Below are 14,735 nucleotides of genomic sequence, written 5' to 3' on the forward strand. Positions count from 1 at the left end.
GGTTTCACTAAAAAATCAAGAGGCTCCACCTGCATTGTGTTCCATCAGTGGCCTTTCTGTTTTCTTCATTTTTTCTCTATTTCTTCATGATGGTCAAACACTTTGTACTACTTGGGAGGGTCAGAGCATCAGTGAAGCTGTGTAGGTAATGCTTAAGCTGGAAGTTTCAGCTTTTGCCCGCATCTGTCCTGGAGGCAGGTCTTTGACCCAGCAGCCACGATTCCCAGAGGTTTCCGTGTCTGTCTGCCTGTCATGTAGCATTCAGCAGTTTGCAGGATCCAGCTGTGCACGCTGCTTGTTGTCTCCAGCTCTTAATTATGCTGTCACAGTTCTGTATCTCTGTATATTTAGCTGCTATAAATTAAAATGGATTGCGAAACTGGTGTTGTTTTTCAAGGCATGAAGGGTTTCTGGGAGCAATGAGTTTCTCCTTGCGTGCTGCTACTTGGGGATGCTGTTATGGATTTGAATTGCTACTGTTGGCAAACAAAAAATGATTTAAAATGTATTAGCTGGAGAAAAGTGATTTAACCTTCAGGCTTCTAACAACAACATTTATATTTGGTGTAAATTGCTTGAAGCAAAATCTCTTTTGCAAAGAGGATTATCATCAGGAGTTCAGTCTGGCTGTAAATGTGCCCATCCTTGAATTGCAGGATTTTATTTCTTTATGCTACATTAGCTTCTATAGTGCCTGCACAAAGGGTGGATTATGATCTTCCTTTTAATTCTGTAGCTAAATGAGAGGAGTTTTTTCTTTGTTGTTGGTGTTAGGTGACGTTAAATAATTGTGGAAATTCAACAAACTGTAAGGAACTTTTAATTTTTCTGTAGAAAGGCCATTTTATCATCCTCTTTGCTTCATTTTCTGTCACCAGTAAAATCTCCCTGACTTCATAGGCTACACAAATCTTTCTGTGCCTAAAGACCTTTGGAAATGCATTATGTAACTTCAGTGCCACCTTGCTGGTACTTTCTGCTTGTTTGTGTCAGCAACGCTGTTGTCTCAAATGGTGTGCAGTGTTGAACTACAGCCATTTTCTGCTCTGATTCGCTGTTGCTTCTTACTGAAAATGCAGGAAATATTTTAAATCCAAAGGCTCAAATCTAAGTTAATTCACGTTAATCCTTGTTGAAACATTGGTCATTGCACTGGAACTTCTCTGGTCTTGAGTTTGGCCCAGAAAATGAAATCAAAGGAGCAGAGTGACCTTCTCCTGCTGTTACTGAGGAGCCAGGAGTTAAGTCAGTATGATGTAAAACAAGTCACTATTTCAACTATTTCTAGCATGCATGGTGTGTATTTATTTAATGATGATTAAAAAGCAATAAATGCTTTCAGGCAAAAAACACGTATTGGAAATAATTGCTTTTATGTATTATAATTACTTGCCTACTTTGGAGAGTCTCTGTAATACATCCTGGGACAAAATGTAAAAGAGAAAATAATTTTATGAAGATGTATTGTTCATAATCCCCAGTGTTCAGTCCATTTAAAACTCATAAAATAATTAATAGACTAAGGAAGTAAATTGATGAGACAGAAATAGTCTGTGACCACTTTATATTGCTTTTTCTGACCTCAGCTATACAAGTTCTCTGAAGCAACAGGAATTTTTCTTTCTCTGTGTGTTCCAGGTTGTTCATAACTCTTCTAGAATCCTGATTAAAGAAAACTGTCTTATGTATGATTGGATATTTTCACCCAAGATGAAAGATTTATTTACAGAAAGTGGCCAAAAATTATTTTGTTTTAAAGGTCTCTTGCTGACTGTAGCTTTTTTCCAAAACCTGTCGCTTGTCATTAAGTGTAATTTGGTTGAAGCCGGTTCATTACATTGAATATGATGTTTGAAAGACTCATCTAAAGAAGCTGATCCTCTTCTTTATGGAAATTACATCCCTGCATAAAACTGTGCAAGAAAAAACTCATCAAAACTAGCCTAAGTACAAGGAGATGTCAGAGAGACCATTTTTGAACCTGGATGTACATTTATAGGCATATGGTCCTTTGCTCTTGCACAAAACTATTTTTTTTTTTCATTTTATGCAGTTGAGTTGAAAAGACAAATATCTCAACAGATAAGCTTCTGACATGGCTGCTGTCCTGATTGAACAGGGCAGTGATCCAAACCATGCTGAAATATTCACCTCTTCCAGTCCTCCTCCATTGCTCATCCTCCCTTTTGCTGTCCCTCCTTGACCCCCTACAGCCATGGGGCTGCCATGGGCGGTGGCAGTGGCAGAATTCAGTGAGGTTCAGGTCCACATTTCCCTTCCCACCCCTCTGGGTCTGGTAGCAGCTGACTCTGCATCACACCATTGCAATCTGGATGCAGATTTGGCATCACCAAAATACATGACAGATGAGGACATAGAGTAGTTGTTCTATTAAATATCAGCTCAGTTGTGCCTGCTCTTAGTGGGGGAAGTTCTCATGTGCTATTCAGCTGAGGATATGAGGGTTGTCTTCTGCAGGAGGGAAGTATTAGGTTGGTAGGATTAGGATTCTCACCTTTCCTTTTGCTTGTCCTTTGGTACAAGATCGTGGCTTTGTTTGTAACACAGCACTGTAGCTCGTCCTTTCTGTTTGATCCAGAGGAGACTGTGAGAGGCAGCAGTACCCTCAGAACAGGTTGTGTACTTCTGTCTGCAGAGGTGCTCAGTGGGATTCCTGGCTTGTGGGTTTTTCCTGCTCTGGCTGGAGATGAGTCAGCATCAGAGAGATTCGTGCTGCTGCAAAGATGCTGCACTCTGTAATTCAGGTGGCATCAGAGATTACTTTCCTGCCCCAATTAGTGCCTAAAGCATTTGAGTTGCCTGTATATATTCACTTGAACTGGGCTTCAGGAAGCTCTTGCATGGGCTTTTCTCCACAGTTCAGTGGCTTTCTCGCCTCCAGTCAGATTTGGAAGAGGCAGGAACCTCAGCCTATGAAATAGTCTTTATCATTCTTTACCTCACTAAGGGTCGTGTCTCTGCAACTCTGACCAGAGTTCATAAGTAGTTCTACCAGTAACTTAATGCCTTGTAGTTTAATTGACTGGAAAATCGTCAGTACTCAGTATTAGCTATTTATTCCCTAAGATGAAAGGCCAAGTATAACCTTCTGCAGGAAACAATTTGAGTGTAAAAAGCCAAAAAGGTATGCATGTAGTTCTCCCTGGTTTGAAGTAGACCTCCAAAGGGTCAGGTTAGCAGATTTACTTGGGTCACACCCTTTGACCTCAGAAATCCTCTCGTTCCTTAAAATCTCCATATGTTTTTCAGTACTTTCTTTACAAAGGCCAAGCAAAATCAATAAAAACAGAAAACAATCTATCACACTCTTAAAAACATTAAAAAATCCAAAATAGTTGTACAAAATAAAAAATTTAAGATGAGGTTGAAAGGAAAATATCTTAGCAATCCTGAGTAAAACTCGAATCTGCCTTTGAACCTGGAATGTAATAAAAACCTCTTTAAATTTGCTTGACCAGTGGAGATTCAGGGATCTGTCTGAACATACCAAATTGCAGCATTCTGGCTTTTGTGTCATGATCTCAGAACATGAATTTGTTTGTGTGCGGTAAACAAATCCACATATTTTCTTTCCTGATAATTAATATGGCATCAGATGGGTACAAGTGTTGGGGAAGATGAAACAGGAAAGCCTTATAAATATGATTGCCTGGCAAAAGATTTTGAGAATATGGAAACTATAAGCGAGATTAAAATGAAAGCAACCTTTGAGATCCCTTAGTTACTGACAAACGGGAAAACAACGGTGTGGCTGACTGGAGATAATACCCTTTTGATGAAACAAGACCCTCTACTTGCAGTCAGGTCCAAGGGTCCGAGCAGACCCTGCCAGCTTGGCAGAAAGGGGCCAAAGAGTAGTTTTTAGGGTTTAAAATGTAGCACAGTATGGTAATGTAGTGATTCTTATAGGCGGTATGGAAATGCTATAGGATTTCTATATTGTACTAGATTGGTTAGTGAGAATCAGAATATTCAACACAGAAGATGATTTATTGTATTGTAACAGGAACTTCGCTCTCTTAGCTCTTGCCTCTTAGCTCTTACTTTTCTATGCTCTTACCCCTTTTACTCTCTTATGCTTTTACGCTCTCACCCTGTCATCCTCTCTTCCCCCCTCTTCTCTCGGGCCTGCTCCGAGCTGCGGCTGGCAGCTCCCAGCAGGGCCCTGCACCCACGCCCTTTGCAGTAAACCACAAGTTCCACGACCTGGCTTCAGAGATCTCTCGTCTCCGTCCATCCCGACCGTCCTACTCCCCGTCGCTCCTACATACAAGATTTTTATAATTTCTTCTAAAGCTCACTTAGGAAGTAGAAAAATAAATGTACTGCGAAGAAACATGAATCTGCTCCCATAACAGTCAAACACCATCTCATTCTTCTTGGTTTTTTATTGTGGATGAGGCTGAGTAACTGGATACAACTCTGAAATTTGCCCTACTAACTCTAGGCTGCCTAACTTGGACTGCTTTATTATGGAAAATAGAAAGGATGAGATTTTTTTTCCCTTTTCTTTTAACCCTAGGAGGATAAGCCAGTAATCAATAGTAACAGCAGATTGCCTTGAAAGTTTGTTTTTTCAGTGGCTATGTTTGGTACTTCCATTTTCATCATACAAGAATGGCTTGGGAGATGAAATTTTTGGGTTTTTTTGGACTCAGACATTCAAGATGGTCTAATACTAGATGGAGAAGAACTGTCAGTTATGTGCATGTAGTCCTTGTCAGAAATGCTTAGTGAAACATGGCTGCACGGTTAATTACAGGGTCACTTCAAAGTAGTGTGATTTATTTACTTTACTATTCTAGCAGGAATTGAACATCTGGCCACGACAAATGAAGCCTTTTTTAAATAACTGAAGCAGGGAACCCAAATGAAACAACATAATAAATTGATGTCCACACATGGAAGCCTTTCACAGTTATTTGTGCAGTAGTCTACAACTCTTAAGGCAAAGCAGCAGTACTTAGTGATGCAGGTTGGAAATGCTCTCTACTTCTGAAGTGTGGGAAGGAGAGTAACTCTTCTGGTAATCTCCAAGTTTGTGGAGTTTGTGTTAAGTACTCTATAATTGTACCATTGTTTGTGCAGATATGATTCTCTGGATACAAATTCAAAGCAAGTATCCAGTGGGTGCAAGTGGTCCTTATATTTTATCTTTTTGTTTCCTGTTGTTCACTGGGATTGGTATGGCCTCTAGTGACTAAGGACTTCTCTCCTTCATTTTTCTACGTTGCAGGGCATGTGTCATGCCAAGTTTCTGAGATCTTTTGCCTTCATCTGGCTAAACTTCTACAACCTTCTTCTGGCCGTACACACTTTTCACATGCTCCCTGGCTCTGCAAGTTCCTGTCTTCAGTATGAGTCAGTTTTTCTGAATCGGAATGAGACGTGACATTTTGTTATAAATAAGTTAATTATCCAATAGTTTTAACCTGTTGATTTAACTTCCCAAGTGGCCGGCTCTTTCATAAGAACAGGTTTTTAATAGGCCTAGATGAGCCTTCTGTAGTCATCTAAGTTACAATCTTGGCAACATCTGAAAGTAGGCTAATAACCAAATTCACTGAGCCAGAATACCCACAGCTATTAGTTTGTAAAATAGTGTCCCTGAGAGGTTATTCTTCTTGACCCACTTTTCTAAACTGGATTCTACACCTGGTGTTTTGTCATGGATGAAGAAATTTGGGGATTTTCATTTTTTTGATGCTGAGTGCTGTGGTCCCAGGCAGCAGTGGGAAAGAAAAGTAGTATTTTGTTAGGCTTGACTCCCTAGTTTGTGTCTCTGAAGTTTCTGCTGGAGGAATTTTTCTGGGATACTTAAAGATCACTGTTCTGGTTCTTGAATACGTGATTGGCAGCATTCTACTATTCTTGTTTCTTTTTATTTCAAATTCAGTAGGCTTTTTTCAAAACAGTCACTGGTGTTTTTCATGAGCCTTTTCCTTGCAGTGTGTGTTTTGTGCTTGCTGTGGTCTGCCCCACTTCAGAAATGGTTGTTTTGCTTCTGTTACGCTAATAGGGGAAGAAGGACTTTTCTAAGAGGATTCAGTCCAACTTTGTTTGCATTTAATCAACTTAAGAGTTTGAATCACGATGGCTGGGAACATTCAGGCCTGAAACTATTGCATCTAATTAAAATATTTAACCGGGACACATCATGTGGGAACCTGGTCTGTGTCAGTGAATCTCCAAAGGGAAGCCTATCGTGTCTACACTCCTTAGAGTGAACCGGGATGAATTCTGGCCATAACAGCTTGTGAAAGGTTGTAACCTGCGCGTGGTATTGCAGTTGTGCAGAGCAGTGTCACTGCACTGTCTTCTGTGAGAAAGAGCTTTCTTCATGGTGTTATTCCAAGCCAAGGCAACAGGAAAAGTCTGAGCATGTTGATGAGTTATGGCTGACAAGGAATGCCGTAGGCACAGTGGAATTGAAGTGGAAAACACAGCAAGTTTTGTGAGGAAATTTCTTTCTCCTTTGTCTTGTAGAAGTAGCTGCATATCTTCATGGCTGCCACTTCACAGTAGCAGATAAACACTCTTCAGCACTGCAGTGAGCATCTCCTGCTGGGAGCCTTGGACAGCACGAGCTGTGTTTGACCTCTGTGTGCAGCTGTGGTGTCACGTAGAGGATAAGGCTGAGCTTGATTTTTTTAAGCTTCTCAGATTTTTGTAGTTTATTTTCGCAATAAAGCCTTTTTTAAAAAAATTATTTTTAAAATTGCCATTGACTGAACCAATTTGAGTTTACCTAGGTGACTAAAAAGGTTATCCCAAAAGCCTTTAAAGCTTTATTTCTGCATTTTCTCAGGTACCTGCTGCAGGAAGGGACAGAACAAGAAAGCACCATGTCTTCAGTCTCAGCTTATTACAATGGGAAGACCGTACTTATCACAGGAGCTACAGGTTTCATGGGCAAAGTACTGGTGGAAAAACTTCTGCGCTCCAGCCCTGAAGTGAAAGCAGTTTATATTCTTGTCAGGCCAAAGGCTGGACAGTCAATGCAAGAGAGAGTGGCCAACATGTTGAAATGTAAGGTAAGTTTGTATGGTTTATTCTGGAATCTAATCTGAAATCCATTTAGCTGGGTGAAGCAAAGGGCTTCTGTTTTACTCAGTTCATGAGGAGCAAAATGCTGACAAAATGCTGTAACAGCTGTGTATTTTTCCTGTGTCTAAAACAAACAGCAAAAAGAATTGTACATGAACAAACCTGTATATGTCTGATTTTGATGGGTGCCAGAGCATTTTACACTGTAATGATGTAATCTTTTTACTTCCAGTTTTGCATGATCTCCACCTGTGTGTCTTGATCCTGTTTAGCTTGCCATCCCAGTGAAAAAATCTATAGTGACAAGAAGGGTGTCAAAGCCCTTTGCTGTATTAAATGTAAACATTTGTAAGGAGACACTGACTTGGCCTGAGGCTCTCAAGATCCTCTGGATCTTAAGCCAGTGGTGAGGTTGTGAACTTGCTCAGACTCTTCCAACTATGATAAATGTCAGAGTTCAAGCTCGTGCTTAATGCTAGTGAGAATTTGTACATAGCTGATGTGAAATGAGAGGAAGGGACAGATCTGGCCCTAGCAGGCAAGGAATTACTAGGAATTAACCTGAGAATTGTTAACATATCTTTATGGAGTATTGGTCTAAAAGTTTGAGCAAGACTTGACTGGAAGAATCCTTCTCCTTCTGCAGAAGTTAGAGGTAAAAGAGGTAACTTTGAGACAAGTAGGTCTGGCAGAAAACATGTTTTTTTCCTTCTAATGTTTTGAGGCATTAAGCTAGGAAAATCTTACGTATGTCCAAGAACAGAGTTGGTTTGGTTTTGGTGTGTTTTTAACAGAGGGTAGATTGTTTTCATATTCAGGAAAATTTGTGAGTAGTATAAAAGGAAAGAGTCACATTAGTTGCTTTTTGCAAGTCTGTCATAGAATGATTTAGGTTGGAGAAGATCCTCAAAGTCTTTAAGTCCAACCCTTAACCTCACACTGCCAAGTCCACCCCTAGCTCTCATCACAGTGGATAATGTGAAACAATCCCAAGTGTGGTGTGGTTTTCCCTTTTGTGTTTTAAAACACTTGAGGAAATGATAAACCTAGGTATTTATCAAGACTTCTGTAAGGTCTGTTTGCATCTGGTGTATAAATGCTGCTGGCTTATCTTTTCAGTTGAGCAGCACAACTTGGAGGTATTATTAGCTCTAGGTGGGGTTCCCTAGTAGCTATTTTATTGTTGCAGCTATATTAGATGTACCCATTTTTCTTCCTAGGATGTTTCAGCAGTTTTAGACTTGCCAACAGCAAACAGGACATGATAACCTCTGCTTGAACCTTTGGCAGCCTGCTCCAGTGTGTTTCAAATTAAGAAAAGGAGAAGGCAGAGCTCTAAGTTAGGCTTCTGTAGCCTTGGGAAGAAAAAAAACTTACCCAAGTCATCCAGGTCCTCTTAAGGAAGAAGCTGTCTTTCTGATGCTGATCATTTTAAAACTACTCAAAAATCCTTGCCTAAGGCAGAAACCCTACTCCTCAAAGGTGTTTGTCATGTACAAATGTTGACACCCTTGGAGGATTTTTTTTCTAAAAATGAAACTGTTAATTCCACTAGATGTTAATTTAATGACAGACAAGGAGGGCAGGAAACATTATTCTTAACATTTTTGCAGACTTTTTCTAGTTGACCACAATCTAGAGACTGCCCTTTCATTTACTGTTCTGGTTTGCATGTGCCAGTTTGGGAAATCCCTGAGGTATATAACAAATAAAAATGCAACAAAACTTTGTTCCAAATCTTCAGACAACATTCGCATTTGAAATTTCTGATCACGATCTCTGATGAGATATATTGGAGTAAGCATAGGAAGCTTCAGAATAAAATCCTTTCTCTTATTTATGTGTGTTATTTACATGTACCTTTATAATTTCTAAACTCTAGTGAATAATTACTCTTTTTCCCCACAAACTGTTGATTTAATGCAGAATAGTATTTGTATCTGGGTTTAGGAGAACATACTTTATTTCTTCTTTCATATCCTACCCTGTGTAATCTTCTCTACTGTCCCATGATACATTCACTTTGCAAGTAACTCCTTCTTTTACATTTAGCTTTGACCTAGTGTTGGCCTCTGGATTTTCTTGTTTGCACATCCAGAAAGTAAGTATTCCAGGAACCAAAGGAACAGAGAAATACAGGTTGCCAACTTCTAAATATTCTAAGCAAAGAGATAAAATGGATATTTGGGCTGAAGTAAGATCAGAGTGAAGCAGATTGGTTAAAATTAGTTGCATAATGTTTAGGTTCTTCAGGAAAGGTCCTCTGGGGACTCCTGATTTTTGGTAGTATTTAGAAATATTTTGAAAGATCTTGCCTAGAATTTTGATCCCTCTTCAAATATCTCTGTGAAATTTGTGTGGCTTTTATCATTATATCTACAGGGGTTTGAATACTGAAGTGTCACATTTGTGTCCTGTCTTCTTCACAGTGTGCACATGTGAATCTGCTGGAAGATTACTCCTGTCAAATAGAAGAGCAGCTGTGGTTACAAAAGGGTGATACAGTATGATCAGGCAAAATAGCTTAGTTTGGGCTTTTCAACAGTTGGGTACTTGGAATTTTTCAACTTCTGAATCCAACATGGAAAGTAAAATTAAGAAAATAGTTTCGGCATCAGTCAGAATTCTTTGACTGCATTCTGTAGCTGAATAGGCATTGAAATTTAATATAAGGCTGCTTTCCTTAGTAAAATTAGTTTTACATGTGGGTTCATTAGTACATTAATATTCAATGTATAATGAACAGATACTCAGTTATCTCAGCATCAAATCCAGAACAAGCATGGTGATCTTGCCTGTTTATGAAAGGAGATGTTCTGTTTCCCAGTGGCAGGTCCCTAAGGGAATCAAGCTATTACCCTGCCCTTAATGAAATGCCACGTCTGCCTTGCATAGAGCACAGCTGTTCCACAAAAAGCCCCAGATTTTAGTATGGGCTGCTGCCTGGATGTGGCCAGAGATGTGGATCATGAGGCAAAGATTGACAGGGCTATATAATTGTTAGTTGATGGGAGAGATGTCTTTATCGGAGGTAGGGAATTGCTTCAAGGAGCATTTTTTGCTGTCTGATCCCTCTGTGCACAGAAATAGGCAGGAATGCTTGAAGGGGTTGTCTTGGATTCCCTGGAGAGCAGTTAGTGCGCTAATGCTGAGTTACTGATTGTAGCTTTCCTGTTGACCCTGGGAGAGCAGAACATTTTCCATGCCCTGCATGCAGTGAACCAAGTCTGCTTGCTGCTGCCAGGCTCTTTCTCAGACATATATATATATATATATATATATATATTATATATATATATATATGTTCAGTATTCCTAATTAGAAAGATCAGACAAAGTGGAGAGTGGAAAAGGCTCTTATTAATGTCTCTGATAATTCAGAGAGCAAACAGGGAGGCTGTGAATGAGGCTGCTGAAAATGGGGAATTGGATGTGACTGTAAAATGCTGCTGCTTTTTCCTGTCGTCCAACCACAGTTAACCCTTGTAGTTAAAGTGGATGCTACAGACAGACCTTCTCTTCCCTGCAAAACTTTGCCTGGAGCTGCACATTGGGATGGGCAATGCTGTCAGACGCCTTTGTCTCTTCAGTATTTCCTCATGAAGTGTGCTGTGTTTATCAGGAAATATCCAGCAAGACCCTGTAAATTTCAGCAAATCATTCGAGATTTATCTTTCCCTCCTATGACTTAGCCCCCTCACTCATCACCATAAGCAGTAAAGGCTCTCCATGGCAAACCAGTGCCGTGTCACTCCATCTGGAGCATCCCTGAAATCTGCTGTGACCACTATAGAGTGGCTTGTACTTGGATCAGGGTTAATGAAGTTTTTAGGTTGATGGAACATGGTGGTGTTAGGTCATAGGCTGGACTCAATGATCTCAGAGATCTTTTCCAACCTAACTGATTCTCTGATTCTGTACGTGCCCTATCCCTTGAAGTGTTCAAGGCCAGAACTAAAATAATATTTTTTTTTTATCTTTGAGTGTTTGAAGAACAAATGAGTTGTAGAATCATAGAGCCATAGAATCAGTTATCTTGGCAAAAAAACTCCTATGATCAGTCCAGCTGTTAACCCAGAACTGCCAAGTCCACCACTAAACTATGTTCTTAAGCATCACATCTTCGTATCTTTTAAATACCTCCAGGAATGGTGACTCAACCACTCCCAGCCTATTTCAATGCTTGATAACCCTTTGGTGAAAATATTTTTCCTTATATCCAATTTAACCCTTCCATGATACAACTCAAGACCATTCATGCTATCACTTGTTACCTGGGAGAAGAGACTGGCCATTACTTTGTTAAAGCCTCCTTTCAGGTAGAGAGCCATGTAGAGAGCCATGAGGTACCCCTGAGCCTTCTTTTTTCCAGGCTAAACAACCCCAGCTCTCTAAGCCACTCCTCATAAGACTTGTGCTCTAGACCCTTCCCAAAGGCATCTCTGACTGCAAGAAGCTGTCCCCTTTATATTACATAGGTTCTCCTTGTACTCCTGCATGACTCTCTCCCTGAAACATCAGTCTCTGGTCACTTAGAGATGCAGTTCTGTGGTGTTATCAGCATGGTTCTGCTGATCTGGCCCCTTAAAAGCAGAATTTGCAGTACTGGAGGCTCTAGAAAAGATTATGACCTAATGGTGTTGTACATTGTCTTTTATTTAAAGAAACAATGCTGCTGAAACCCAGGGAAGCCTTGGGGATGCCATTTGTCTCCAGGTCACAAGCTCTGCCAGATGGTACAGAATTCAAACCTGTTTTATTGCTGTCAAGGAGAGGTCACAGTGGCTCCATCTTTGCAAACTGTCTTCAGTCCTTCTGCTCTTGGGGGTATTCACAGTAGTAAAGTCAATTCTTTTAAAATAGACTGCAGTTTTCAGTTTCCTCCAGTTGTACAAAGGTACGCAGTAAATCACCAAGTAATTAAGAATGTTTAAATGACATACAATTCTAAATGAAAAACAAGAGCACAGTACGATATGAAACTGTAGAAATTAGGTGGATTACTCTGAAATTAGTAATTTGTTGAAAGCAAAAATGCTTCTCAGTTCATTTCAAGTGTGTTCATCATTCTGTGAAGGAAAAAGTTTTGGTGTCAAAACCTGACACATCAGTTTCCTCATCTTCCCCTGGAAGTAGAAACCCAGCATGAATCAGGGTAGTCCGACATCAACCAGGGGCCACCTGCCCGGCAGCAGCTGCCAGCTCAGCAGTCTTGATCCTCGCAATGTGTGTGTGCCTTGTATGAAGGGTAAAACAAGATCATTTTGTACACCTCAGCTTTCTCTGTGCCTACTTGCTCAGCTGCACCAGCCAGGAGGTTAATGGTTTCTGTCTTCATGTCATTCTACACACATACCCACCACCTGCAGAACAATCTGTAAAACCTGCCCCTCACTTTTGTCTTTACTTCTTGGTTTCATGCAACTTTTTTGTGGCTGGCATCATGATAAATCAATCAGATTTCAGAAGGTTTTTTTTGTTTGTCTGGGTTTTTTCCCCTTAAAATCACTTTGTGATGTCAAGTAGATGGTGATGTAAACAGCAATACCTCCAGAAGAGAATACAGAGCCTCAAATAGAAGCATTCCAGAAAAATCCCTACAGCCAACTGTATGCTAACGCATGTGCTGCTCATGCAGTAAAGTTTAAAAAAAGCTGAAAACAAAGGTGAATTTTCTCAGTTTCACATAAGATATCTGACAAGAGACATGCACATGTTTAAATATTAATATTCAGTTATTCTGCTAAATCTGTAAAGATACTGTGGTTAACAGTATGCTGCTGTCTGACAACTCTTATGGTCAGAGACCTCATTTTGTCCAAGGAATGTTATGGACAAGCTTTTATGCAGCCAGCACAAAAGCATTGTGCTCTGCAGTCCAATTAACACATACAGATTTATATAGACACAAATGCACATATATGCATAAGGACACTGTCTTTCAAGCTAGCCATTTTTGTTTTATTTAGTGGTGGGTATACCAAGGGATTTGTGTGTAAGTGAAGATTCTGCAGTGAAGATTCCACCAGCTGATAAATGACAAAATAAAAGTTCAGCCCTTGAAGCAAATGAGCATGCAGTATCTTGAGAATTATGCAATTAAAATCAACAATAAGATTTTCTCCTGCCAGTAACAGCGTAGAGGCTGCGGTTAAGCTGCATTTGCTGCCATCTGTCAAATGAAATGCATTTTAGGTGCTCCATAAGCAGTGATATTTTGAGACACTTACAGCCTATAGCTTCACAATATTTTTTCTTCAATGTACAAGGGTGTCATACAGAAGAAGGAGGGACTCTCATAAGGAAGTTAGCAAACTAAGATTGTAGTTGAGTCACAGCTTTAAAGGATCTTCATAACATTTCTTGAAATTTGCATTTCTACCTGAGTACTTTCTGGTTTGCAGCCAAGGCCCAGTTCTTGGAATCAGTGGAATTTCTCTTGGTAACTTCATTTAGCCTTGGTTGAATATCTCCTGAAAGGTAGATTTCAAAGAGGTGATGGGCCCACATAAGTAGTTACAAGCCATCCTTTTAATTCTGTGGCATTCTGGTGATTTTCTTTTTGTTCTGGATAATTACATGTATGAGTTTGATTTCCCTGCCAGTATTTCAGCTTCGGATGATAGCAACTTAAACACAGGGAAAAATGTTTGGTACTGAGATGAAAATTCAGTTCATCACTCTTCTAAATCTGGGAAACCAATACCGTCTGATTCTAGCTTTGGAGCATAAGCAAGCTAGACAATTTCTGGATTTGCAAGCTACTAAACCCAAGAAGTAATTGTTTTATTGGTAGTGCTGACCATCTGCCTGTATTGATACTGCTCTCATCCACCTCTTTTCCCATGTGACTGCTTCTGAACTCAGCCTTGTGTGTCAAGTTGGAGATGGAAATAGTATCCTAATGTTAGAATTTTTTTCGTATGACTAAAGGGAAGCTTTAGATTCTCTAATGCACAAAATTTGCTTTTATGCCAGTTGGCGATCTCTCCATCTGGAAAGTTTAATCTTTCCAGGTCTCCTCGCTAGGAGACAACTTCTAGCATCACCACCATTCCTGTCTACATATCCTAAAGGAAAAAGTCAAGGAAGTGGGGGAGTGTGCTGACAGGCATGGAGGAGTTCAGATTGGCATTTTCAAAGAGGAAGGGAAAAGAGCAAAGAGCATTGAAGAGAAAAGTGCTTCTATGCAGGCTTGAGAGTTTTACATCAGTAGCAGAAATAAGAGCGATTTCCCAGCAGCTTTTGCTGGCAGCAAGGCCATGGAGCAACATCATTAGAGAGGTCCTGTTGGGCATCCTTTGTAAGCTGCCAATTTCTCCTGGATCCTGGTTTTGTTCCGGCACACAGGAGAGCTGAGCTTTTAGTCTGCTGCACAGCATGTCTTGTGTTCGCAGTTTTGCCAAGTGACCCATTCACCTGCAAGGCCTTCAGCAAACATATTTTTAAACATTTGTCATTTTGCTGGAGCCTGGGACTTGGCTCTTGATGTGTGCGAGTTGGCACAATTCCTTTTTGGACTGTTGCACTTCAGAACCGCTGTGGACACCAAGCAGATCTGCTCGTGTACCGCAGCTCATCTGTGGGCGTGGGTTCTCTGCTTGGAATAGGGGCTGAATGAGGACATCTGACCTCAGACACGCTCTGAGGGCCTGAAAATCATAGCTT

General features: G+C 40.3%; 1 protein-coding gene across 5 annotated transcripts in view; it reads left to right on the top strand.

Annotated features, from left to right (window-relative positions):
* Window positions 1-14,735, top strand: part of LOC115909770 (fatty acyl-CoA reductase 1-like) — a 132,222-nt gene that overhangs the window by 53,997 nt on the left and 63,490 nt on the right. For all 5 annotated transcript variants that reach the window (XM_030959331.1, XM_030959333.1, XM_030959332.1 and 2 more), the window contains one exon: window positions 6,830-7,055. In XM_030959331.1, the coding sequence (XP_030815191.1) occupies window positions 6,867-7,055 (189 nt within the window). In that variant the 5' untranslated portion in view covers window positions 6,830-6,866. The remainder of the gene's footprint in view (window positions 1-6,829; window positions 7,056-14,735) is intronic.

The sequence above is a fragment of the Camarhynchus parvulus genome, chromosome 1A (assembly GCF_901933205.1).
Source record: "Camarhynchus parvulus chromosome 1A, STF_HiC, whole genome shotgun sequence".
Classification (NCBI taxonomy): domain Eukaryota; kingdom Metazoa; phylum Chordata; class Aves; order Passeriformes; family Thraupidae; genus Camarhynchus; species Camarhynchus parvulus.